The sequence below is a fragment of the Ambystoma mexicanum genome, chromosome 13 (assembly GCF_040938575.1).
Source record: "Ambystoma mexicanum isolate Mex_15411 chromosome 13, UKY_AmexF1_1, whole genome shotgun sequence".
Taxonomy (NCBI): Eukaryota; Metazoa; Chordata; class Amphibia; order Caudata; family Ambystomatidae; genus Ambystoma; species Ambystoma mexicanum.
The window spans coordinates 235467121-235491484 of NC_090938.1; the positions used below are offsets into that span (position 1 = coordinate 235467121).

Here is a 24364-nt window from a genome sequence, read left to right on the forward strand (position 1 = left end):
ACATCCCAGTGATGACTCCTTCCACAGGGGTCCATCCTCAAGGGATCTTGTAGAGTAAGGCCAAGAAATTTCACCACTTCGCCTACCAAGTCACCCAAGGTACTGTGACGAGGAAGAGCATCTTCAATCCTCAGGAATCATCCAGGGGCCCGAGATTAGCATTGGATCCTGTTCTCCTGTGGAGTCCCAGGTACATATGGGTGGTGGGTTCTGTAGAAAACGAAGCAGAGCATTACTGAACATATTTGCACTGGGCTGTAATAGACCAGATAAAGTACACCTTAACCTTTCCCTTACAGGTTGCCCAAGTGGGGGATCCTCACACAGTATTACCCATCTACTTTAAAGAAAGCATTCTGCCAATGTTCCAAATCTGACCTGCCTTTCTACAGTAATATCTATGGGTTATCCCATGCTTTAGGATTCCTTTTCTTTTTAACAACGGTCAGCAGTTGGTGCATTCTAAATTGAATCTAAAGTACAATCTGGTTCCACATAGGGGGGGCGTGTGTGTATATATTTCATTATTAGGATAGGGCTACCTAAATACAAAGTGAGTTCTGAATATGTAGATCTACCTGAACCTTATACCATATTAAAGATTTGTTATCGCATAACCTAGTGTGTGGACATTCTTTTGTGGTGGCTTGGGGATTCACTGCACTTAAGAAAAAACCTGCACCACCTCCCTTGAGTCTCAGCCTTGGTCTCTTGTCCATTGCTACCACAAGGAGAACCTTGGCGGGGGTGCTCTGTGCTTCTACCCTAACTGTATAGGGGGCAGGAATACTGATACCCCTCCCCCCTCCAGTCTTTACAGAGAAGAATGTTTGAAAGGAAATACAAAGGAGTGGGATGGGCAGAATTTATGCATTCAATGTTCTGTTTGGCCCTAGATAGAAAGCAACAATTTGTGTGACCTGTAGAGCACGAAGGAGTGGGGAGGGGACTCTTCACCTCGCAAGCCAGCAATGTATGCACCGTGTGCCCAAAGAAAGACACTGATGAAACCCCCCCCGCCACCTCCTGCCCTCCTTGTTGGGGACATTTTTCTTACTGCAAATCTTCCTTCTCCCTTTGAGGCCCCAGCACTACTGAGACAATACTGGATTTGTCAGTGAGTTTTTCAGTCCTGCGTCCATGCTGCGTTACTTTGTTTTGGGGGGCTTTAGTGTATCTTTTTTTTTTTTTACGACAAGCACTGTCTTCTATTTCTTCTATTTTAAGACTTCTATTTCTGGCATCTGTGTTTTCTATGGCAGCACCTGCCCCCAATATATGTGAAACCTTGCTAGGGGCCCTTGGGCCCCTCTTCCTCCATTATGAGGTGCACTGTGTAGCCAATGTGCTTACCAGTGCAGGAGATGTTACTCCCCCCACCCTTTTTTATTCAAAACTGCGACTTCAAGTGGTGGTGGGCCCTCTCGTGCACTGCTGACTTTTCTCAAGCCCCAGAATGATGACCAGTGTGACAGCTGGCAGGAAATTGGGAGGAAGGTGCCGGGGGGGGGCGGGGAGGGCAGACCCTTGGAAGGGTGGCTGTCCACCATTGACAACCACCTTCAAGTTTGAATGTTGCAAAATCCTTTATTTGGAGGGCTGTTCTAACCACCAGCCTGATTTTTGGATACAAGGGGAGAGTTGGCCCAGGAAACTAGCAGACCACTGACCCTGAAGACATTGTAAAGACTTCTACCTAGGCAAGTTGGAGGGTTCCTGTACGAACCAGCATTGGATCAGTCAACACATGCATTAGTCTTAGACCTTCTACTTGAGAGGCAAGACCTTACAATGCATCATTCTCCCTTTGAATGGTGGGCATAATTAGCCAGCATTTCTTCTCCACCTGCACTGCTATCCTCTGGCTGATGGAGTTTGCAGGCTTGCAATTTGCCTGCACCAGCTGGAACTAGATTTGCTCTGCTGCAAGGAATTCTATCCATTCTAGAGGCTCGAATCTTTTAGAACCGCAGTGATCTGTGGTGCTGGAACCTTCCTGTGGTCTAGAAAAGGAGCCTGCCAGCTGCCTGGATCACAACCGTGGAGTATTAGGACTGATTTTCTATACGCTGGTGGACAGATGTATAGAAGGCCAACCTATATTGTGACCGGTACAACTCTGGGAAGCTGTAGTCAAACCAGTTTAGGTAACAGTGACAGGTGGTCTAGGCTAAGTTCTTCAGAGGTGGTGAGCTTGTAAAGGGCCCACAATGAGGTCACACAATGGGAGTCACAAATTGCACTTAGACAGGATGTATACAAATAGTTATTTAATTCATCAGGTTATAATGCACAATACAAATCAAATACTCCTGCAAAGGAATGGATAGGTAAGTATTGTACACCAAAAGGTCCACAGAGATGATCCCTAGCTAAAATTGTCCAGCCCGAAGTTGCCAGGGACCTTGTGCCCTATTGTTCAGGATACAGTTCCACAGAATTTAGGATTCAGGAAAAAATGCAGGTGGGTCTCTGGGGTCCAGTGAAGGGTTCTAAGAGTTAGAGTTCAATGTAGACTAGTGCGCAAAATTATCCCCAACAGTCAGAAGTCTTGCAAAGGTAAGCATTGGCAAAGCCAATAGTGTAAGAAATAGGATTAGTATAAGCCCATTGACTTATAATTGGAGTATAGGGGTAGGTTAAAAGCTCTGTAACTCGCCCCCCTCACTCCGATTCTTCCCAAGTCTTGGTAGGACAAAGCAAGGGTATCCTGGGTTGCTTTTCCCACCGAAATCCGCGGTCCTCGATTTTCAGGGGTTGCAGGTTCGAGCTTCACTCCGGTTGGGATCTTTTGCTGGTGCAAGGACTCTCGGTCAAGGAATGCAAAAACAAACTATGCAGCACCCATCTCGGGACTGGACTTGTGTCAGCTAAGCAGGTTTTGGACAGTGCACGCCACGCACAGCGATGCAACAGGACTCAGTCGAACTTTCCAGTCTTTCTCGGGTCCCCTTTGTGCTAGGATGCCCAATTTCACAGATGGTGTTGTTGCAGTAGCGCAGAGGGTGTGCCATGTGTTAGGCGGAAACTCGGAACGGCACCAAAGTTGGCACGGTAGCCCAAAAACAAAGCTGGTCAGCCACAGGACTGTACCACTGCACTTCCGAAGGCGGTTTTTGTGCTATCCAGCGAGCAGATGTCGGGAATGGATGGGCCCTCCACTCCAACGGCCGTAGCACCTTTGCAGGGCTACTAAAGATCACAAGACAGGGCTCCACCGGGACTGCAGCAGAAGTTGGTTGCCATCCCTCCTTCAGTGTTTCAGGTTTCTTTGCGGGTCTCTCAGCTGCACAGGATACTTGGCTCCTTCAGGTTTCTTCAGGATTTCTGAAGAATGGGTGCAGGGGTCCCCTTGTCCTAAAAGCCATGTCGGAGCTGAAACTCCCAATAGCAGGACTAGCTGGCCCACACACACACACACAGCCCCCACAGTGGTCCAATCAGGACCACTGGTGGGAACACTCATGCATACCACTCAGACACACAGAAACCAGGATGTGGATTAGGGTCAGACTGACGCAGCCCACATCCTGCCTGCAAACACACAAAGCCCTCCAGTAGCCTGCCAAAAGCTTCCTGGACTCTGAGGGCAGGAAGAAGGCTAAACAACAAGATGGCAAAAAGAACAGGCGAAAATCTTGTGGCACGGCCATGTTTGAGTAGTAGCCACATTCAGTAGCCAAACGCAGTAAAGCTAAAACGAAATTCCCTAAAAAGTGGGGGAAAAGTAGCACATGTAGAGTAACCAAAATTCCTCTGTGTTAGTCTATGGCAAAACAAAAATGCACCCCATTGCACTGTGTAAGCTGCTTTGTGCAATGATAAAAAGTTACCACAAGTGATACTAAAGTAACCGCTGTTTCCCAGTACTGATAGCCTTAAGGATATATCAGTTTCCCCATAACATGTGAGCAAAGGCCAGTGCAGTGAAGCTTGTGGCTTCACTGTAATGCAAAAAGTATAGGTCAGATTCAAAATAAAAGCAAAAAGTTTGGGGGTTCCATAAAGATGGAAGGAAAGGTGCAGTAAAGAGAATCGTTCTTAACACCTACTCTGTCCGAGATATAAAATGTAAATTTGTCCAGTCTTCTGTGAGGGTTTCATCTCTGACACTCGTCCAAGGTAGCTCCACTACAGTTGGAGGTATCCAGACGAACCAGTAGACTACTGCCAGTAGAATTGTGCAGAGCCACCTCCCTGTCTGACTCTGATGGCAGTGAGGAGTCACCTTCTGACCTCCCCCGGGACCTCCCAACTGAACGATTGATCTACTGGGTAGTTTTCAACCTTTGGTATTCCGGGTATTCCAGTAGCTATAACCTATCCCCTCATGAACCGCCTCATTAGGTTTACATTGCGAGCAAAGACCTGCTTACCTTCGAGCTATCCAGGGCTGACCGAGCTCAGTAGTGGCCGAGTCAGTACTACTAGACTATGACCCTTTGATCCCTAAGGGTTGTAGCTGCTGCCTAAGACTTGTACATTTTGACTTTAGCCACATAAGTCAAATTTCTAATTGTGTTTTGATCCTACACTTGTTTGGAACCCCCCATTGGAGTGGTCTCTCCTAATGCTTATCATTTGTGATTCTGAAGAAACTTTGAGACGCTTAAAACGTCTTAAGACTCTTGGTATACAGGAAGTCGACTTCTGAAGTTTGCTTCATTGTGTTTGAGCTGCCTTCTCAGTTTTGTGTCTAGGTTTTTTAATTTATAAAAGTTTTTCCCTACTTTAGCAGATGCAGTATGTGGTGTGGAAAATGTGTGCAACTCGGAGGCTTGCCAACTGTTAGCTATATGTATAGTGTTATTTGTACTTGCCTTCAATTGTGTAAAGTGTACCTTAATGTTGTGTAATAAATTAAAGTTTTTCTTGTTTACCTGTGGTTCTTTTTAGTTACCATATTTGTGAGTGTTAGCAGTGCTACACACCCATACTGCTCCCCTTGGTTCTGCCTGACTTCTCTGCCTTGATACCTTTAGAAATTAAGTTTAAACTGTGGTTCAGACCATCTTGTAGCCCGAGTGAATTTGAAAAATACTCCTTGCAACCCTTCAGCTTGAATGCCCACTTCTATAATAGTAATATGTGGGTGACCCAGAAGTCCCTGCTTAACAGCAATAAAAACCAAGAATGGGCTGAAGACTAACTTACCATGTACCATGATTATCAGACAAAAGAAGCAGTCTCTTTAAGGACAACCCTTGACTACTCTGGGAAGAGGATGTTTAAAGAAGAGGACAAACTGAGTAGAGAAGGAGAATCATTCGGCAGCCGCCGAGGCTCTTCGGCTGCGTCATGTGGAGCCAACGAGAGCTGCATAGCCTGTAAAATTCCGAGCTGCTCTTGACTAGAGTACCAGATGCTGGGGCGACAGCACATCGAATCAGCGAGTACCTGAGGGTGTGAGAAACCGAAAACCATTGGTGGCATGGCAGCCTGAATAGGTTGTGGTGGGCAGGCGGTCCAACCAACTACACCAACCCGTAGAGACATCCACAGCGGCAATGGTTGCCAGGAGGAACACCGGACTGTCGCATGAAGGGAAAGTGAGAAGACTGCAAGGCGACTCCAACGAAGAAACCAAACGAGAAAGGGAATCAAAGTGAGAAGGAAGGTCCCAAGTGATCACGTACCCCAGAGACATTTCCCCTGTGTGAAGTGGGAAAACGGAGAACGGGCGGGTTGGGAGGCCAAAAGGGAATGGTTATACGAGTGAAGATACTCTTCCCAGTGAAATTGATGAAACTTCCGAACTGTAACCATATAATAGGAAACCTGCTAGTTAAACCTCAGAAAGACTATTGATCAGAGGATAAAACTGCCCTGGGAAGAGGGAGAAAATCCCAAATCTCAGGAGTTATCAAACCAAGGATAGTGGAAGCAAGAGTCTGAAAAACAAGCAAGAGAAGTTGATGGACAAATAACTTAAATAATGGCAAGCTAAGGAAGGGTGGATTGGGTGGGGGAGATCGGAGTCCCAAAGGGATACCCCCACCAGGTATTTTTAAGGATCAAACAAACTTCACGAAAGAACCCTTGGAAAGTAATCCCACAAGAAGAGGGAAGACCCAAGATCTTAGAATTGCAAGCCCTGGTAAGAAAGTGGCTAGTGGCAAAAGACTTATTTTAAAGTAAAAGGGCTCTAAAAGAAAGCGGAACCCTGTATCACCAGGAGAAGGGAGTAATTCTCCTGGCCTTAGTTTGTTTTGAATAGTGGTAGGGTCAGATGGGATTCGTTTTTGGATAGGGGACTGTTTTTGATTTGGACATTTCCGGACGACTGATGAGCACCTTTGTTATTTATATAGGTCTGGAACGCCCCGTAGCTCTAGGGAGAAATAGGCCTATCATTATTTAATAAATATTGTTGGAAATGTCAGTGTCTGCATCCTCCTTCTGATTCGCCACACTAGTTACATTCACAGGGTTTGTAGGGAGAAGGCCAGGTGGTTTTGCGAATACAGCTCAGTTGACTTTAAAAGCTGCTCTTTCTACAACACTAAAGTCCCGAGGAACAAATTGTGAGAGCATAAGCTTTAAACACAAATCAAATTGCCTGCAAAACGGACCCAGATGCAAAATCGCAATCTGTGAGTTTTTACACTTGCAAATCCTTTACAAGCAACAGGCTGGCTTGCATTAAAACATGTCCACGCAAATGAGTTTACTGCAAAGCTGAACTCTCAGACCTAGGTCCTTTGCTAGCCAGCAGCAGGATAAATGGAGCTTTGGGTAGTATATAAACTGGGAAGTCCTTCAAACCCCCCTTCAAAATGTAGGCGCGATTACATTAAAACCCATGGAAGACTTGATTTAATTGTGCACCAACTTTGACCCACCCTCAGACAAACACTTTTTGGTAGCATTGTAGTGTATGTTTTTAAAATATTTCCACATTCCTTTTAAGGGATTTCCAGAGAGCCAGGGAAGCACATCGACGTCTGTGCATTTGTTGGAGGGAGGAAACGGACCCGTTTAGCTCGACTGTTAAAAAAGATCTCTAGGTGTATTAGCACTTTGCTTGCCGTTCTCTGTACTGAATGTTGACTTCTAACTTTTTTTTCCCCCCAGAGTTTACCCGTGAGGTGTCAGACACGCAGATGCCCCATGTTGCTCCAGTAATACTTCCAGAAATGTACAAGATCTTTACAATGGCTGAGGTATGAGAAAAATATTTACGTTAATGTGCACACTTAAAAGTGCAGCTATAAAATCTTAGATCCCACTGCACTACAGAAAAGGGGCGATTTTTAGAGCATCTTCTTAGCATCGGTTTGAGACTATACAGATAGAAGTGGTGCATTCATTGGATAGGAATTTTGTTTTTTTATTTTCCTTTCAATTGAGTTATAATCCTGATCACCTTTTTTTCTTTAGAATTGTACAAATAAGGGTATTCTAAAGTCTTAAACTCTTAAGTTGTCTGAGACACCCTTTTGAGAACATCTTGGAAAACCAAGTCACTTCTATTATATCTTGTTTACCACATTAACTCGGGAGGCACACACAGGAATTGGTGTTTCTATTCCATGTGTTTATTATTTTGGTCTATTCTGTACCAAGTCTCAAATGGACACTGTTAAACATAATTTTGTGGTCTTAGTTGTCTCTTGACCCATCGTTGGTATGTGCCAGTCAATCACAAAGTATGTGGATTTAGAAGTGAATCCGAGACCTCCATTCATACATCTGTGTCACTTCTCTGAGCTCCCAGTTTCAGAAAGCCACTTTCCTCCTATGGCTATATCCGTTTCCATGCTTGCAGGGGAAACCATACCCTCCTAGTCAACCTTCACTGGGCTTTTGAAACCAGGTCACCAATTTAAGGGAACTTCAGGAAAAAAGCCATTGTTCCTTGAAAAAGTAAAGTGGCTGGAGCAACGTGTAGCCTTCTAAAAGGACAGAATGAGCTGCCACCAGTTTTTGAGCTGCACAAGCCTAGTAGATCCATCTACTCAGGGAAAAGTGCAACATTGCGGCACCATTCCCTAGGAGTCGTAGGCACTCCCTCAGAGAACCCAGTTACTTCACCAGTGAGACCCTGGATGATGACTCACTGTGGGAAAAGAGGTTGGTGAACAAAGTAGGTCAAGCAAAATATCTGGGGACTTTAGAATGCATTTGGTGTGATATGAAAGAACTGCTTGTACAGATGTTTAGGTCTTGTTGACAATGGTATTTTGCTTGAATTGTTTGCTAGTGTTGTGCATTTTTCACGTTTAGCTAGGTTTTTTTCTTGAATGCATTGAATACATTGATGCGCCAGAATAGGGCCTAAATGCACATTTTGTGGCAACGTCTTGCTCCTTAACCCTTGTGTCCTGTGCCTGTTGTACTGTAGGACATGGTCTGCGATTGCATTTGAAGGCCCCCCCTCCTTTCTTGATGGGACTAGCTTTTGAGTTAAGTCCTTGAGCCGCTGGAGTCGTAGGATACCTTGCGACTGAAGGCTTAGAAAAAGCTGCCCCCTTTGCCTCATGCTCCGCCATCTACTGAGCTGCAGTCTGCTTCGTTATATTTGCTAGATTGTTAACAGGTCTCTGGTTCCATTCAATAGCTATTCATTGACTCTGCTAACGTACTCCCCTATCCGTCTTAACCTTTCCACTTTGTCATTGCCTTGAGCAGGCACCTGCTCAGATGGTGATTAAACGTTTGTTTATATAAAATGTGCAGCATGCTACACTGTCTCACACGGCAACATGCCTTTGCGTATTTATGCAGTTTGCTTTATTCTTACAGGTGTACGGGATTCGCACAAGGTCGCGTGCGGTGGAAATCTTCACCACGTGTGCCCACATGGTTTGTAACATGGAGGAACTGGAAAAGGTAAGCATGTTGCTTGATCATTTGTTTCAGCCCGTGAGCATATGGCAATACCCATTCCTATTGTTACCTTGTAATGAGTTCTGTTCTTGTATGTGCATTTGGTGAGATAGTGCCGTGCATGTTTCCTGGTACAAGCACTTTCATGAGCCATACTTGCTGTAAGGAAGGATTCTAAAGCGCATCAATCATACAAACATACATGTGTGCTACTAATCCACGTTAAAGCACTTCTCTCGAGATACCCAGTGCTGGATATGTTTGTGTCGTTTGAGATATGGTACACTTTTGTAACCACACTCACTGGTTGCAAAAGCATAGTTCTCATTGGGTATCGTATCCAACCCCTGTACTTAAAATCTGTCTTTACTTTCCCTCCAAGTAACTGGTCCAGCACAGCAGATCGTTTCTGATTGACACAACGTGCCACTTAACTCCCAGTGTAGGCTGTTGGTGACCTCAAGCAGTCGTCGTTCACCTTTCCATACAGATTCTTCCCTCCGTGGAACGCAGTGGAGGAGCGAGGATGTACATCTTTATATCCTCCCTGGGGCTGCCAGTCCTATTCACCTCCCCATAGTCTAACCTTTTGTTTTAATTGTTAGTTTTGTTTTACTTCCTTCCTTCATGCCCAGGGTTCCCTGTCAATTAGGGATTTATTTTGTTCTTTAGAGTGCCTGATGTATGTCCAGGTTTACAAGGGTACGACGTCCTTTGATCGTGGTATTTCTTTTGCAGGGTTTTTTGTCGCAAATTTTCTTTTCGAAAATCCCATCGAATTTTTTAGGGGGCTTAGTAAATGATATATATATATATATATATGGGGTGTGGGTGTTTGGGAATAAATACAAATTAATGAAAATGGGGGGGGTGTGTTTACAAATGCTTGCGTTTTGTTCTTTGTAGTGTTCAGCTGTTTCTTCTGTTCTCGTTCTTGCACCACTTATTGCACTATTGCTTATTTTGAAGAGCTGGAACACGTTTTTAGATGCATCATTCCTATCTTGATCACTTAATATTATTGGTCTTATCTGTACAGGGTGCAGCCAAGGCGCTAATTTTCCCTGTGGTGCAGCAGTTCACGGAGGCCTTTGTTCAGTCCCTGAGGATGCCTGATGGGCCGACCTCGGACAGCGGACTCAAAATGGAGGTTTTAAAGGTAATGGTTGGAATTTGTAGTTTTGTTTGGATGTTTTCTAAGAATGTTTTCCACAATATGTTGAGCCTTTTTGAGAATCTAGGCTCTGAGTATGATGGAATCTCTTATAATTCTTGCCTCCTACCTGCTTCAGTCTTCAAGTGATTAATATGAATGTCCCTAAAATCGCTCTGCTGCTCTGACTGCACACCCGATGTCACCCTAGAATAAGCGTCTTAATTGCTAGATTTCGATTTTACTAGACCATACGTGTAGGAGGACCCGTCCTTACCTTGGATCCATGGTGCCTCTGTATATCTGACACTCAAATGGATAAGAGTAGTTGAGCAAGCCACTCTCAAGAATGGAGAGGGTGTCATTAGGTGCAAGTCCTCTTTACCTGATGTGGTGGCTGCCTTTTTCTTTTTGTTAGATTCTTTAATTTGACTCACTTTTTTCTTCCATGTCTGGTTTAATCCAAAGTGTCTCTGGTGGAGTGATTTTGCTAGCTTTTTGTGCTGTGCTTTGTGTCCTACTCGTAAGGCAGGGGTAACCCAAAGGTAACCCAAAGGTGCCCCATAGTGTCCCAGGGTGGATTTATCCTCCATGTTAGTAATGTTGCTAGGTTGGTGGCAGCTGTCATTTGTGCAAAATGTTTTCCAATGCTTGGGACATTTGGGGTCCTTTTTAACCCACTCCCCTAGGCAACTACTATGGAGGTATTTTTTTAATTATTTTTTTACCTTACCTCAATCTTTAGGGGGTTCATAGGACTATACCCTGTGTTTTTTTTTTTTTGGGGGGGGGGGGGGGGGAGTGGCTGTGTTTGGCGTCACAGATGGCTTAAAGAATACCCAAGACAGTTCAAGCTTTTTTTAAAAAAAAAAATCTTTCTTTATTAAGCATTTTTGAGGTTAACAAAGCCCATGGATAAAAGTATCATCCACCGAATAACCCACATCCCCTCAGCAGATGAGTGAACTTGGGTAATTATCGAAACGTATAATGTCGATTCTACGCGTCTGATTAAACGAGGTAACCCCTTCACCCCTCACCCCCCCCCCCCCCACACCCATGGGACGAGATGAGTCGAGAATGTCAGTTGGTATCCATGGAGTTCAGATGGGCCAGCAAGGAGTCTGCGGCAGAACATGGGGGGTGATTTGTTTGTACACATTGCGGAAGGGTAACCATTCCATTTCTCTTGCCGAAGTGAGGCCGTGGAGTGCCCCTGTAATGTTCTCCATCTCATAAATCTTTGGCATTCTGGGTCCACATTTTTTCTGACGGGAGCATCTGGGCTTTCCATTTTATCATGAGGCATACTCTTGCCGCCAGTAGTAGGAAGTGTGGCATGTGCGGGAGACGCGACCATCGGACCTCCGATTTTTCTAGCCCAAATAGGACTAGCCATGGGTTGCAGCTGCACTCCACCTAGTCTATGCTTTTTATCCACGCCAGAACTTCCTTGCAGAAATCCTGCGCTTTTGGACACGACCAGCACACATGCCAGTAGTCTGCTTGTTCGCCACATCCTCTTCAGCATAGTGGGCTCGGCCCTCTGAACATCTTGGAGAGGCGCTTGGCGTCATATTGCCACCTATGCAGAAGTTTCAGTCCGTGCAGTTTGTATTGGCACGAGATGAAAGTTTAATGGGTGTTCTTGCAGAGGTGTTTCCAGAGGTCTTTGTGGGTTGAGTCACCCGAGTCCTTTTCCCACCTTTTCATGAGGTCTTAGTTTGTGTTTGTTTCCTTGTACAAAAGGGTTTTGTATATTTGAGATGAGGCCCCGCTACGACGTGGTTTCACTCAATACCTTTTTCCAGCGGAAGCAGGACTCTTTGCAGTTTGTCCTTGCATTTGGGGGACGTCGGGACCCCCTTCAGTTGCAAGAAGTGGAAGGCCGGTTTGGGTTTGATTTTTAGTCCTTCTAATTCTTGGAGGAAGACGCGTGATTTGCCTTGATCATCCGACCAAACCTTTCCAGGCCTGCTTCATACCATTTTTGGAAGCGCTGAGGTTCTTGAATCTTATTTCTGATCGGGGGAGCCCAGATGTGGCTCATGGGAGAGGGCCATATTGTGTGTCCCTTCATTTTGCCTTTGTTCCACCAGAGTTTAAGGAGCAGGCCTAGCATCCTGTGATTTATGGCCTTATTTGGGTATGCTGATTTCGGCACCCATAGCCATTCCCCCAGTTTCACTGGCCTCAGTAAATCGTTTTCTATTTCCACCCACTGCTTGTCTTTGTCACCTCTGAGATGTGGCACCAGAGCCTGGAACTAGGCTGCGCGGTAGTATGTGTAACAGTCAGGAAGGCCTATTCCTCGCCCCTCCAACCCCCTCTTCCTGGCCCAGAATCAGGGTATTGTATGCTATCCTCTATTTCTCTTGACATAGGAACTTGCTGATTTTTGCTTTTCAGTTCGGTGAAGTGGTCCCCTGGGATCTCTATTGGGAGCATCTGATGGTGATAGAGAAGTCTGGGGAGGATTGCCATTTTAATTGCATTGAGGTGACCTGACCAAGAGATAGTCAATTTTGTCCACCTGTCCAGCTTGGTGCTTAGCTCTGACCTGAGCGGGGGGAAGGTTTGCCTCAGAGGTCCCTTTTGTGTGTTTTCGGGGCGACTGTAGAGGATTTATCCAGACTAGGAATCAGTGTCCCTTGGGTGGTTGTATGGGAAAATTATGAATTTCTCTGTTGACCATCAATCCTGCCCATCGGCCGTGTTCCCTTGTGGTCTGGAGGACTTTCGGTATGGAGGCGGTCAGGTTGGCCATGTGAAGGAGCATATCATGAGCAAACATTCCAAGCTCATACTTATACTCTAGGTCCCTCACCCTGATTCCTACTATGGAGGGTTCTTTCCTGACCATGTTTCCTAGGGGTTCTATGGAAAGGGCATACATGAGGAGTGAGAGCGGGCAGCCCTCTCTGGTTCCCCTTGTGAGATTGAATTCTTTGGAAGTTTTTCCCTTGACTACCATTCTTGCTGTAGGGGCATTATGTATCGCTCAAATCCCTGTCATGAACCGCTCTCCAAATCCAGAACTCTCTGATGTGGCCCAGAGGAACTCCAAATCCACCTGATTGAAAGCTTTCTCGGAGTCTAAACTGAGCAAGGCATGGTTGACGCCTCCCTCCTCGAATGCTCCATAATATCTAGGGTTTTGCGCATGGCGTCCGTTCCCTGTCTACTTTTTTTTATAAAGCTCACTTGGTCAGGGTGAATTAAGCGGGGCAAGATTCCTCCATACAGGTGGCCAGGGCTCTGGTATAGACCTTTGCGCGTCTGTATTCAAGAGGGATATTGGCCGGTATGACTCAGTTGGTGGGGTCTTTGACATTTTTAGGTATGACTACTATGTGTGCTTTGTTTGAAGGAGGGTGGGGCCTGACCTGTGTCCCGTATATGATTAAATAATCTGGTCATGTGGGGGGCTAGGGTTCCTGCAAATTTCTTATTAAATGCCATTGTGTAGCCCTCTTCCCCTGGCGCTCCTCCTGATGGTAGCCTGTTAATCGCCACCTTTATTTCTTCGGGGTTGAATGGGGAATCTAGGAGGTCGCTCTCCGCTGGGGTCAGTTGTGTCAACCTTGCCCCGGTGATATATTTGTGCATCTTTGATCTATCCCCGGAGCCTTCATTTTATAGAGCTCTTCGTAGTATTTGGCAAATTGGTTCGCTATCTCTCCCGGGGAGGAGGTCCAGTGTTTGTCTTCCCCCTTGGACTCGTTCCACACATCTCTCTCCCCTCTGAGCCTCAACCTGGTGGCCAACATCCTATCCGCCTTGTCTCCCATTTCGTAAAAGTTTTGCTGTAGGACTTTTAATTTCCGTACTGTGTCCCATACTCCCAGCGTGTTCAATTCAGCCCTTTCGTTTTAGTGCTCTCAAGTCTTCATCTCGGTAGATCCCAGGGGAATATAGTCTGCCCTCTAGATTCTTAATTTCCTTTCCCAGTTTCTCCTTCTGCAACCTTCGCTCACGTTTCTGCCTGGCCCCTTCTCTTATTAGGGCCCCACTCCATGTTGCTTTTCCTGGCTCCCAGAGTGTTGTCTCCCCTACTCCCCCCCGTTGTCATTAATCTGGAAAAATTCCTCTATCACGCCGGTGAGCTCCTGGGCGAAGAGCTTATCTCGCCACAGGTACTTGTTGCTCCGCCACTTAGGCTCCTCTACTTATGCCCTCCATCTCGAGATCCATGGTGACCATGTCATGGTCCGACCAGCCCACCGAGCGGTTTGTGCTATTTCTTATTCACGACTTATGCTCTCTGCTTAATAGCAAGTGGTCAATTCTAGTGAAGGTCGCATGCACACACAGTAGGAATGTGTATCCCTTTCTGTCCAGGTGTCTGGTCTTCCAGACGTCTAGTAGGGCCCTGCTTTCAAGGCTCTTATCAATTCGCCCCCCCCTCCTAGTGGCAGCCCCCTGTGTTTCCGCTCTCGTCACTTGTCTGTCCATTTGTGGGTCGTCCCATGAGTTAGTCTCCTCCAATTATGACTACCCTCCTACTCTTGGTCAGTGTGGTGGTGAAGGCCACGTCATTAAAGGTGCCCTGGCCCTGGCTGGGGGTGTATACTCTGGCTAAGCTTACCCAGGTCCCCTGGACCAGCAAGAGCCTGCCCCCATCAATGAGTGAACCCCGGGATTTAGCAGTCGGACCCGCTTGTGTAATATCAGAGCTACCCCTCCTTTTCTCTGTGTGGCTGAGGCCCATTAGGCCTGCCCCACCCCCTTTCCTCTGTGGCCTTTCCTTCCCGGCTTTCATTCTGGTCTCTTGAATGAAGAGAACATCCACCAGACCTCTCTTAAATTCTCATACTACCAGGGACTTTTTGGTGGGAGAGTTCATTCCCTTGACATTTAGTGTTCCCACCCTCAGGAGGCTGCTTCCTTTCGTTTCCACAGATTTTTCTTCAATTCTTGGATTACCTCCTCTCGCTTATGACCCCGTACTGTGGCCCCTACATTTCCCCATCCGTATCTCTCCCACCCCTCACTTTCTCATCTCGACCCCCATCTGTGTCCCCGCCCTTCCCTGATAACTGATGGCATAACTAAGAAAAAGTTCCAACAATAGTGTACCCAAACCGTGGTACCCTGTATTGAGACGCCCTCTTTCAACTGAGGGCCACTAGGTTATGAATTCACCACTGCCTGGGGTGGTCTTATTCATTCCCTTCACCTTTCCCGTTTTTTTTTTTTTTAGAGCCGCTGTCAAACAGCCGCCTCTGTGTCCTCCCTTATGGATCAGGGCGACTTTGACGTCGATGGGTAGCTCAGTTTCACGTACTTCCTTCCCACTTTACATCTTTTGCACCTCTGGGGCCTTATTTCAGCTTGCATTGTCCTTGGAGAGTGAGCTCTTGTTTCCGTGCTTTGTTAGGTGTTGCCGGACTTGCTTTGATTCCTCTACTGTGTTCTTCCTTGACCTCAAACAGCATTGCGAAGGGGTACCCCCATCTGTACCGTATTCCTTTGCCCGTGAGCCATGTGGTGAGCGGTCTGCATTCTCTCCTACGCCCCACGGTGAGGCCCGACAGATCCTGATACACTTTGACCGTAGATCCCTGTTAGTCGATTTCTTGTGCCTGCTTCGCGCTGCGGAAGACTTCTGCTTTTTCTTTGTATTGCAGGAATTTCACTACTACGGAGCGTGGACTGCCACTGAGCGCTCTTCCTCCTCTGTGGCCTCTTTTGATCTGTACTTTTTCCACTACTTCCGCTTGATGGTGAAGGTTCCCAATGTTTCTTCTCGACCTGAGCCAGCGTTTCCCCATCTGTTTCTTTCTGGCCAATTAGCCGCGAGTTCATTCTGTGTTCTTTATCTAGTTCGTCTAATTTTAGGGTGAACTCCTCCTCCCTCAACTCGATGTCTGTCATTCTGGCATTTAATTTAATCTCCACCAGGTCGGAATTGATCTGGTTGTGTTCGAGGTTCTCCACCTTCCCCTCCATTTTCTCCACCTTTCTTTGCAGCTCTGCAATGGATGTTTGAATGTCCGTGCGCAGGGCTCTTATTTCCGCTATTACCCACACTATGTCTTCGTTTATGGATGCGTCGCTCATTTTTGGGCGCAAGCTGGGAGTGTCCTTTGTTTGATGGGCCTCTTCGCATCTGTATTGTTGTAGTGCTTCGAGTCCTCTTGAAAGGGGAGGGCCTTTCATGGGCTGCCGCTCCCCTTCTTGTGAGCCTATTGTGGAGCTCGGTTTGTCCTATTGCAAGAACTAAGAACTCTTCTGTGTGTCGCTGCCTGTCCCCTGTTGCCCTGCTTTGATGGGCGCTGTCTTTTGCCCTTTGGGTGGTTGGGGGGGGGGGGAGAAATGGGGTGGTCTGGCACTCTCTCCTTGGTATTCCCTGTGTGGCGTAGCTCTGTTTGAATTCCTCTTTGGCAGATCTTTTTCCGGGCGCCAGTATACTGTCCCTCCGATCTTAGTGTCCCTGTTGCTGCTATGGGTGAGTCCGGTGTGGGTGTGTTTGCCCTTGCCTTTTTTATTGGTGGTGGTTTTCCCGATGGTGGGGCTCCTCCACCCACGTTGGTTGCTTGTCTTTCCAGGTGGGCTCCACGGGAGGGCTGCTACTTTGGCTCTCCCGCCTCCTGAAGCAGGGGCTTGATGGCTCCTGGTGCCCTCACCGGTTCTCTTGCTGTATTTGCCCTATGATGTTCCCCTTTGGGGTGGGCTTCGCTGTTTGTCTGGCCTTGGGGGGATATGACCCTTCTCCGCTGCTGGGCTCGAGGGGTCGACCCTGCAGGGTTGTGAGAGTGCTCTGACTTTTGCTGTATGGCAGGGGAGTTAGGCTTTCTTTCCTTGCCTTCTTTGATGCCTGCAGGATTTTAATGCGTACTATGAGGCGAGGGGGGGGGGGGGCCTTTGCTGGGGCTCACCACCCTGTCCCCGGCTCCCGCTGTCCCCTTGGTGGTATTGCAATGGGGGGGGGGCTCGGGCCTGTATGGAGGATGGTGCCGCACCCCCCCCCCCCTCCTTGCACCTGCTGTGCTCTAAGCGGCTTGGGGCACCGGGGCTCTCATCTTCCTGGTGTTGCTGGCTCACATTGTTCGCTGCTCCTCCTGGCTCCCTCAGAGGCTGACTCCTGACACACTTTCTTCCCCGATGCAGGTTGGCAGTTCAGGGATCTCTCGTGAGGGGCCTAGTTTCTTATTCACCACCACCACCACTGCTGGGATCGCGTGTCTTGGCCAGCACCCACCTCGGGGCCGCCCCATTTCTTCCACCTCTGCTTAGTCTTCCACAAGTGGAGGACTATTGGGGACAGTTCGCTTGCGGCGTCGACACACTTGTTCTGGACCCCCCTGCTGGTTCGCCTTGGTGTTTCGTTTCTCACTGGAGCGCAGCGTGTCCTGACACCGCTCTGCATCTCCGCCCTCGCCACAGGCTTTGGCATTTGAGCTTCCTCCTTTTTGCAGTCCTCTTGGCACCGAGCTCCAGGATGCCGCATTTCCCTCTCCTCCTCTTTGGTTCCCACCTGCAGTGGCCCATTGGTTTTGGCCAGGCACGGCGCCGGCTCTTCGCCGCCGCATTGTTTGATGTCTTTGTCAGTGTCCCCTTTCACTTTAGGGAGCGTCGCGTCCTCTTGGGTCCCTCTGGCGTCTCAGCCTCCATTGCAGCTGCTTTTTTTCATTGGGAATCGCTCTATTTCATCACATTTTCCCCTTTGGCTTGTGGAGCTTCGCTTCAGGCAGCCATTGCCGTCCGCGCCCCTTATTGGTCTCCGAGTTCAAGCTTTTTAATTACTTTCTTGAAGGGACCGTTGTCTGTGCCTCTCTCTTATCCAAAAAGCACTGTTACTTTTTACTCGGGAGTCCCGAAACCCCTGTTTGGTGTATGCGGCCGATTCCATCCTACTGTCTAGATTCTTACTTATGCTAGGCTTAGAGACCTTAAGGCTCTATGCCTTCTGTAGCTGAACCCCCTCCATGGATTTCTAACTCGCTATGGATTTCTAACATCCACTGGTTGGTGTTCTAAAGGGTTTACTGGGCTGTGCCATCCAGATGCACTGCTCAATTCGATCTCCTTACTGTCACTCCCAGTTACTACCCGCCCTCTCACCTCCTGGTTATTTCCTCACTACTCTCCTCCTTCCAACTCCACCCACCTTACTCCTCCTGCTTCCTTTCCCTTCTTCCTCCTTTCCTCCCATATTTACTTGTTCTAAGCCTTGCCTCCACTCTTCTCCCTCCACACTACAACTACCATTCTGCTCCCCATACTCCGTCACCCTCCTTTCACTCAAACATTCCCCTCTCATTCATTCTCTAATACAAGTGCCAAACGTGCGTGCTCTTTCTCGCTTTCTTTCTCGCTCTTTCTCTTTCTCGCTCGCTCGGTCTCTTGCTCGCTCGGTCTCTTGCTTGCTCGCTCGCTCGGTCTCTTGCTCGCTCGCTCGGTCTCTTGCTCGCTCGCTCGGTCTCTTGCTCGCTCGCTCGGTCTCTTGCTCGCTCGCTCGCTCTCTTGCTCGCTCGCTCGCTCTCTTGCTCGCTCGCTCGCTCTCTTGCTCGCTCGCTCGCTCTCTTGCTCGCTCGCTCTCTTGCTCGCTCGCTCTCTTGCTCGCTCGCTCTCTTGCTCGCTCGCTCTCTTGCTCGCTCGCTCTCTTGCTCGCTCGCTCGCTCTCTTGCTCGCTCGCTCTGTCTCTTGCTCGCTCGCTCTGTCTCTTGCTCGCTCGCTCTGTCTCTTGCTCGCTCGCTCTGTCTCTTGCTCGCTCGCTCTGTCTCTTGCTCGCTCGCTCTGTCTCTTGCTCGCTCGCTCTGTCTCTTGCTCGCTCGCTCTGTCTCTTGCTCGCTCGCTCTGTCTCTTGCTCGCGCTCTTTCTCTTGCTCGCGCTCTTTCTCTTGCTCGCGCTCTTTCTCTTGCTCGCGCTCTTTCTCTTGCTCGCGCTCTTTCTCTTGCTCGCGCTCTTTCTCTTGCTCGCGCTCTTTCTCTTGCTCGCGCTCTTTCTCTTGCTCGCGCTCTTTCTCTTGCTCGCGCTCTTTCTCTTGCTCGCGCTCTTTCTCTTGCTCGCGCTCTTTCTCTTGCTCGCGCTCTTTCTCTTGCTCGCGCTCTTTCTCTTGCTCGCGCTCTTTCTCTTGCTCGCGCTCTTTCTCTTGCTCTCTTGCTTGCTCTTTCTCTTGCTCGCGCTCTTTCTCTTGCTCTCTTGCTTGCTCTTTCTCTTGCTCTCTTGCTTGCTCTTTCTCTTGCTCTCTTGCTTGCTCTTTCTCTTGCTCTCTTGCTCTTTCTCTTTCTCTCTTGCTCTTTCTCTTTCTCTCTTGCTTGCTCTTTCTCTTTCTCTCTTGCTTGCTCTTTCTCTTTCTCTCTTGCTTGCTCTTTCTCTTTCTCTCTTGCTTGCTCTTTCTCTTTCTCTCTCTTGCTCGCTCTTTCTCTCTCTTGCTCGCTCTTTCTCTCTCTTGCTCGCTCTTTCTCTCTCTTGCTCGCTCTTTCTCTCTCTTGCTCGCTCTTTCTCTCTCTTGCTCGCTCTTTCTCTCTCTTGCTCGCTCTTTCTCTCTTGCTCGCTCTTTCTCTCTTGCTCTTGCTCTTTCTCTCTTGCTCTTGCTCTTTCTCTCTTGCTCGCTCTTTCTCTTTCTCTTGCTCGCTCTTTCTCTTTCTCTTGCTCGCTCTTTCTCTTTCTCTTGCTCGCTCTTTCTCTTTCTCTTGCTCGCTCTTTCTCTTTCTCTTGCTCGCTCTCTCTCTCTTTCTCTTGCTCGCTCTCTCTCTCTTTCTCTTGCTCGCTCTTTCTCTTTCTCTTGCTCGCTCTTTCTCTTTCTCTTGCTCGCTCTTTCTCTTTCTCTTGCTCGCTCTTTCTCTTTCTCTTGCTCGCTCTTTCTCTTTCTCTTGCTCGCTCTTTCTCTTTCTCTTGCTCGCTCTTTCTCTTTCTTGCTCGCTCTTTCTCTCTTGCTCGCTCTTTCTCTCTTGCTCGCTCTTTCTCTCTTGCTCGCTCTTTCTCTTGCTCGCTCTTTCTCTTTCTCTTGCTCGCTCTTTCTCTTTCTCTTTCTCTTGCTCGCTCTTTCTCTTTCTCTTGCTCGCTCTTTCTCTTTCTCTTGCTCGCTCTTTCTCTTTCTCTTGCTCGCTCTTTCTCTTTCTCTTGCTCGCTCTCTCTCTCTTTCTCTTGCTCGCTCTTTCTCTTTCTCTTGCTCGCTCTTTCTCTTTCTCTTGCTCGCTCTTTCTCTTTCTCTTGCTCGCTCTCTCTCTTTCTCTTGCTCGCTCTCTCTCTCTTTCTCTTGCTCGCTCTTTCTCTTTCTCTTTCTCTTGCTCGCTCTTTCTCTTTCTCTTGCTCGCTCTTTCTCTTTCTCTTGCTCGCTCTTTCTCTTTCTCTTGCTCGCTCTTTCTCTTTCTCTTTCTCTTGCTCGCTCTTTCTCTTGCTCGCTCTTTCTCTTTTGCGCGCTCGCTCTTTCTCTTTCGCTCGCTCTCTTTCCTTATTGGATCACCGGTCAGTCAGGCCCGGTCTTCCATGTCAAAGTGTCAGAAGTAGCAACATTCATAAATGGTGGGTTAAGCCATGCCCACTTTCTTTGATCAGGCCTTAAAGTGGAATGAGTATGGTGTTCCGGAGAGTTGAATGTCAATGAATCATAGTGGGCCTTGGTCAACGTTTTAGCAAGCCAGCCTTGTATGGTGAACAGGGAGACACTGAGTTACCCAATCAGGAAGGCTGTGGCCTAGGTCACGCAGAACAACATAATTCCAGTTAGACGGGTAGGCACAAACGTATATAATGATGTGTTAGGACTTCAAAATACACACTAAACAAGTAAAACCTCTAGGCAAATATTGTCTCACACTTAGTATGAAACAGGTATATACCTTCACTCTTAATAGAAGAAAGAAAGCCTAGGATTCAATAACCAGGGCAACACAGATAAGTATTCAGATGAATGACGTTCAGTAAAGACACTTTTGAATAACCACAGAACCGGGCCTTCTTGAGATCAAACGGAGGAGCAGGGTTTTACCAGGACATCACTGGAGTTGGTGCTGGTCAGCTGCAGGGGTTGTGCTCTAGTAGTCAACTCGCTGCTCTTCGTAGAGGACCTGGATCCAACGATTATATTTCAAATAGCTGCAGGTGTAGTCCTTTTATCCAAGATCTAGGCTGGAAACCTGCAAATGTCCACCAATGGTAAGCATCTGCTCCATTCAAACCGGCTGTGGCGGTCCAGTCAAAAATATTCACTTGCAACATCTGCCCAGCAACAGACATTCAGGCACCAGGATGTGTACCGGCTCTCACACACCGTCACTTTGCCCAGGAAAGCAGCAGCTTTCCCTGTGAAAAGGGCTTCACATATATGGCAATTCCGGACCGAGAGGGCAGGAAGAAGGCCAAAGAACAAGCAACAACCTTGTGGTACGGACATCTTAGGGTGCTAGTCACCTTTAGTAGCCATTTGCGCTAAATGCGAACGTGCGCAAGTAAGTATAAAACACAGTAGAAAAATCTCTGCTGCCACCACCTAATCCTAGGCACATTCTAAACCTAACCAAAAAGCTATTACAGAAAAAGATGTAGGATATAAAGTATTGTGAGGGGTCAGAACTGTGAAGCTGACAACTTGGTGAAGGTTTTGCAAAAGATGCCATTTTATTAACACACAAGGTTGGCTTAACGCCTCACTATCCCTAGCTTGAGAAAGATTTCACAACCTAAAATAAACTAAAGGAAACACTCTTAACAAAATGATTGTCCCTCACATCATACACAACTTAAAATTTTTATATGTCGGTTCAAAATCAAGAAATTTAACAGTTAAATTCACATCATACTCCTACATCCCGTCCCTTTTCCTCCATCCTTGTGGGCATCCCCAACATGGGGACGTACTGTAACCTTTGGCAGTTAAAAAAATGAGCTTCCCCTTTAAATTTAGCATAGTGCGCGGAGCGCAGCCCCGGGTTTGGGAACACCCCCGAGACCCTACCCTCGGGTAACTCACCAGTCAATTTTTCTGCATGGACTGGCAGGCCTGGCAGCGAGGCGCAGAAACGTTCTCATCCCGCATGCTCCCCGTTCTTTTGATTTTTCTTCCTCCCTTTGGTGCCTTGCCTCCCATGGCGCATGCCGGCTGCAGGAGGCTTCACGAGATGCCCATCCTTCGATTGCTCGTTCCAGGTTTTGAACCCCCAATGCGCTCCGCCTTGGTCACCAAGCATTGAATAGTCTTTCGCACTGGTCGGAGATCTTCCATTCTTCTCCTCCCGGTCATCAAGAGTTAATCATCAGGACTCCATGTCAAGAAAAGGTAGGTCCTTTGTTTACCAAGGCTTCTCAGCACAGAGACTCCTTCCCGTGGGCTCCTGCCAGGAACGGAACCATGGGTTCTGGCAGGCCCAATGTTGGTAAGGCTACTGGCTCCCATGCTGAGGGGCCCAGGGGCTTTTCCGGTGGTCCACAGAGGGGCAATCCAGCTAGTCATCCTCTTATGCACCAAGTTGCAAAAGATCATAGAGTTCTGCTTCCAGGAGTCAGTTCGAAGCACGAATGACTACCGGCTCCATAGCGGAGGATGTCCAGCCTACCAGCAACATCTCCTGAGGTCGTTTTGCAGGGCGATTCGACTACCGGCCTGCTGATTCTTGGCCAATCTGAGGCATCTGAGGTCAGTGCTTCTGCTTCAGGATCTGGGGCCACAGAGCGTCCTCTTCCATGTCTGAGCCAGCACGTGTCACGGGTCCCGCGCGCCCTCCTTTCCAAGGTGTGACGTCATGCCCAAAGATGGCGGAAAAGCACGCATCTGAACCTGCGAGGCCGGTGGCCATCTTGGACTCGACTGATGCCTTCGCCTTCAGAGTGGGCCATTCAAGACGGGTCTAGTCCCCTTCCTTCGGGAAGTAGCGTTGGGCCATACGACTCAGGTGGATGGTATTCGCAGGGTTAAATCTACTCCTCTCAGCCGTACGGTTACGAGCTGCAAGATGCTTCGATCAGGAAAGGAGGCCCTGCGCGGCAGTGGGCCATGCTCCCCACGAACCAGCGGCATGTGAGGATCGCTTTTGGGACTCAAGGAGGTGGTTCCGCAAGTCGTGCCTCTTAAGCCTCATCTCCTGGGTCCTCTTCCGGGGGTACCAGTGCCGCAGCCCGCTACTCCTCCGGTCCAGGCCCTGTCGGTGCTTCTGAGCCTTCCTCCTTCCGTACCACCAACATCTCTTCCCCCTCCCCCGTAGTCGCCTGTTGATGATCGGCCGCCTGTGGGTGCTGATCAGGGGGGACTCCTCCGGCTCCTAGAAGCAGGACCCGGACTCCCCTCTGTCTGGCAAAAAAAGGGGTGCCATTGATGAGCACAGGATGAAGAGCCTTCAGCGTCGGTGAAGGAGTTTCATGACAGTCTTCAAGGCCTTGCAGAGTATTTGGGTGTCCCCTAGCCAGAGCAGGCCCCCCAGGAGTCGGAGGGTGTTGGTGGAGGTCCTGGTACGGCATGCCACGAGCCGCTCAGGCATTCCCCTCCAGAAAGAAATCCTGTCAGTGGTTCGAAAGATCTGGGAGAAGCCCCAGGGCAACGCCCAGATGAACAAGAAATTGGACAGCAGTTTTAGGCTATTGGATGGGGAACCAGTCCTCCTGGCCTCCCACCCTCAACCACACTCTTCAGTCATGGCAGCGGCCTCCATGTATTCCAAGAAATCATCCTCCACGGCAGGTGTTGCCTCCGTTTGTCTTTCCAAGTCTTTTGGCAAGCGTTACCTTAATGGCGCGCTGGACTTGCGACAGGCCAACGCTGGCGCCCTCCTAGCCGCAGCAAACCAGAAGCTGTGGTGAGAGATTGGGGAATTCCTGCCTGACCTCCCTCTGCAGTGCCAGACCTCCTTCAAAGCTGGTTTGGCAGAGGCCAATGCGGTTGCACAGGACCTCATGTAGGTTTTGTTCTCACACATAGACGCACCCAGCAGAGGTTTGTGCCTGGGGGTCGAGATGAGGGGGACGGCATGAAATTCTCCTCTGATGTGCAGCAGGATTCCAGACCTTCCTTTTGAAGGGTCAGACCTTTTCCATTCGTCCACTGATGACGAGCTGACGAAAAAGACATCTATGCAGACCTCCAAGTCATTTGCCATCCTGACCAAACCAGGGCAAAAGTCCTTCCCTCAGATCCAGGGCAGGTCCGACTTTAAACACTGCTCCTTCAGCAGCTTCAAGGGTTCAGGAATCGCAGTATGTGGTGGCTGGGCAGGTCCCCCAGCGACTACAGGAGAAAGCAGCAGAGGACATTGCAGGGCTTTTTTCCGTTCCCCCTACTCTGCTCCCTCCTCTGATGCCAAAAAGCAATGACGTAACGGTCAGCGAACACAGCTGGCCTGTAGGTGCCGGCTGGCTGTCTTCAGACAGCTTCCAGTGTTTCAAGAGTCCTTTCATCCTTTTGATAGTCTCCACGTGCTTCAGTATTCCTCTTCATTTCCTCTA

At 48.4% G+C, this 24364-nt stretch overlaps 1 protein-coding gene across 1 annotated transcript in view; it reads left to right on the forward strand.

Annotated features, from left to right (window-relative positions):
• Positions 1-24364, forward strand: part of IPO9 (importin 9) — a 904513-nt gene that overhangs the window by 272946 nt on the left and 607203 nt on the right. Inside the window, exons 5-7 of the mRNA XM_069633697.1 lie at positions 7075-7163; positions 8746-8832; positions 9869-9988. Coding sequence (XP_069489798.1) covers positions 7075-7163; positions 8746-8832; positions 9869-9988 — 296 coding nt within the window. The remainder of the gene's footprint in view (positions 1-7074; positions 7164-8745; positions 8833-9868; positions 9989-24364) is intronic.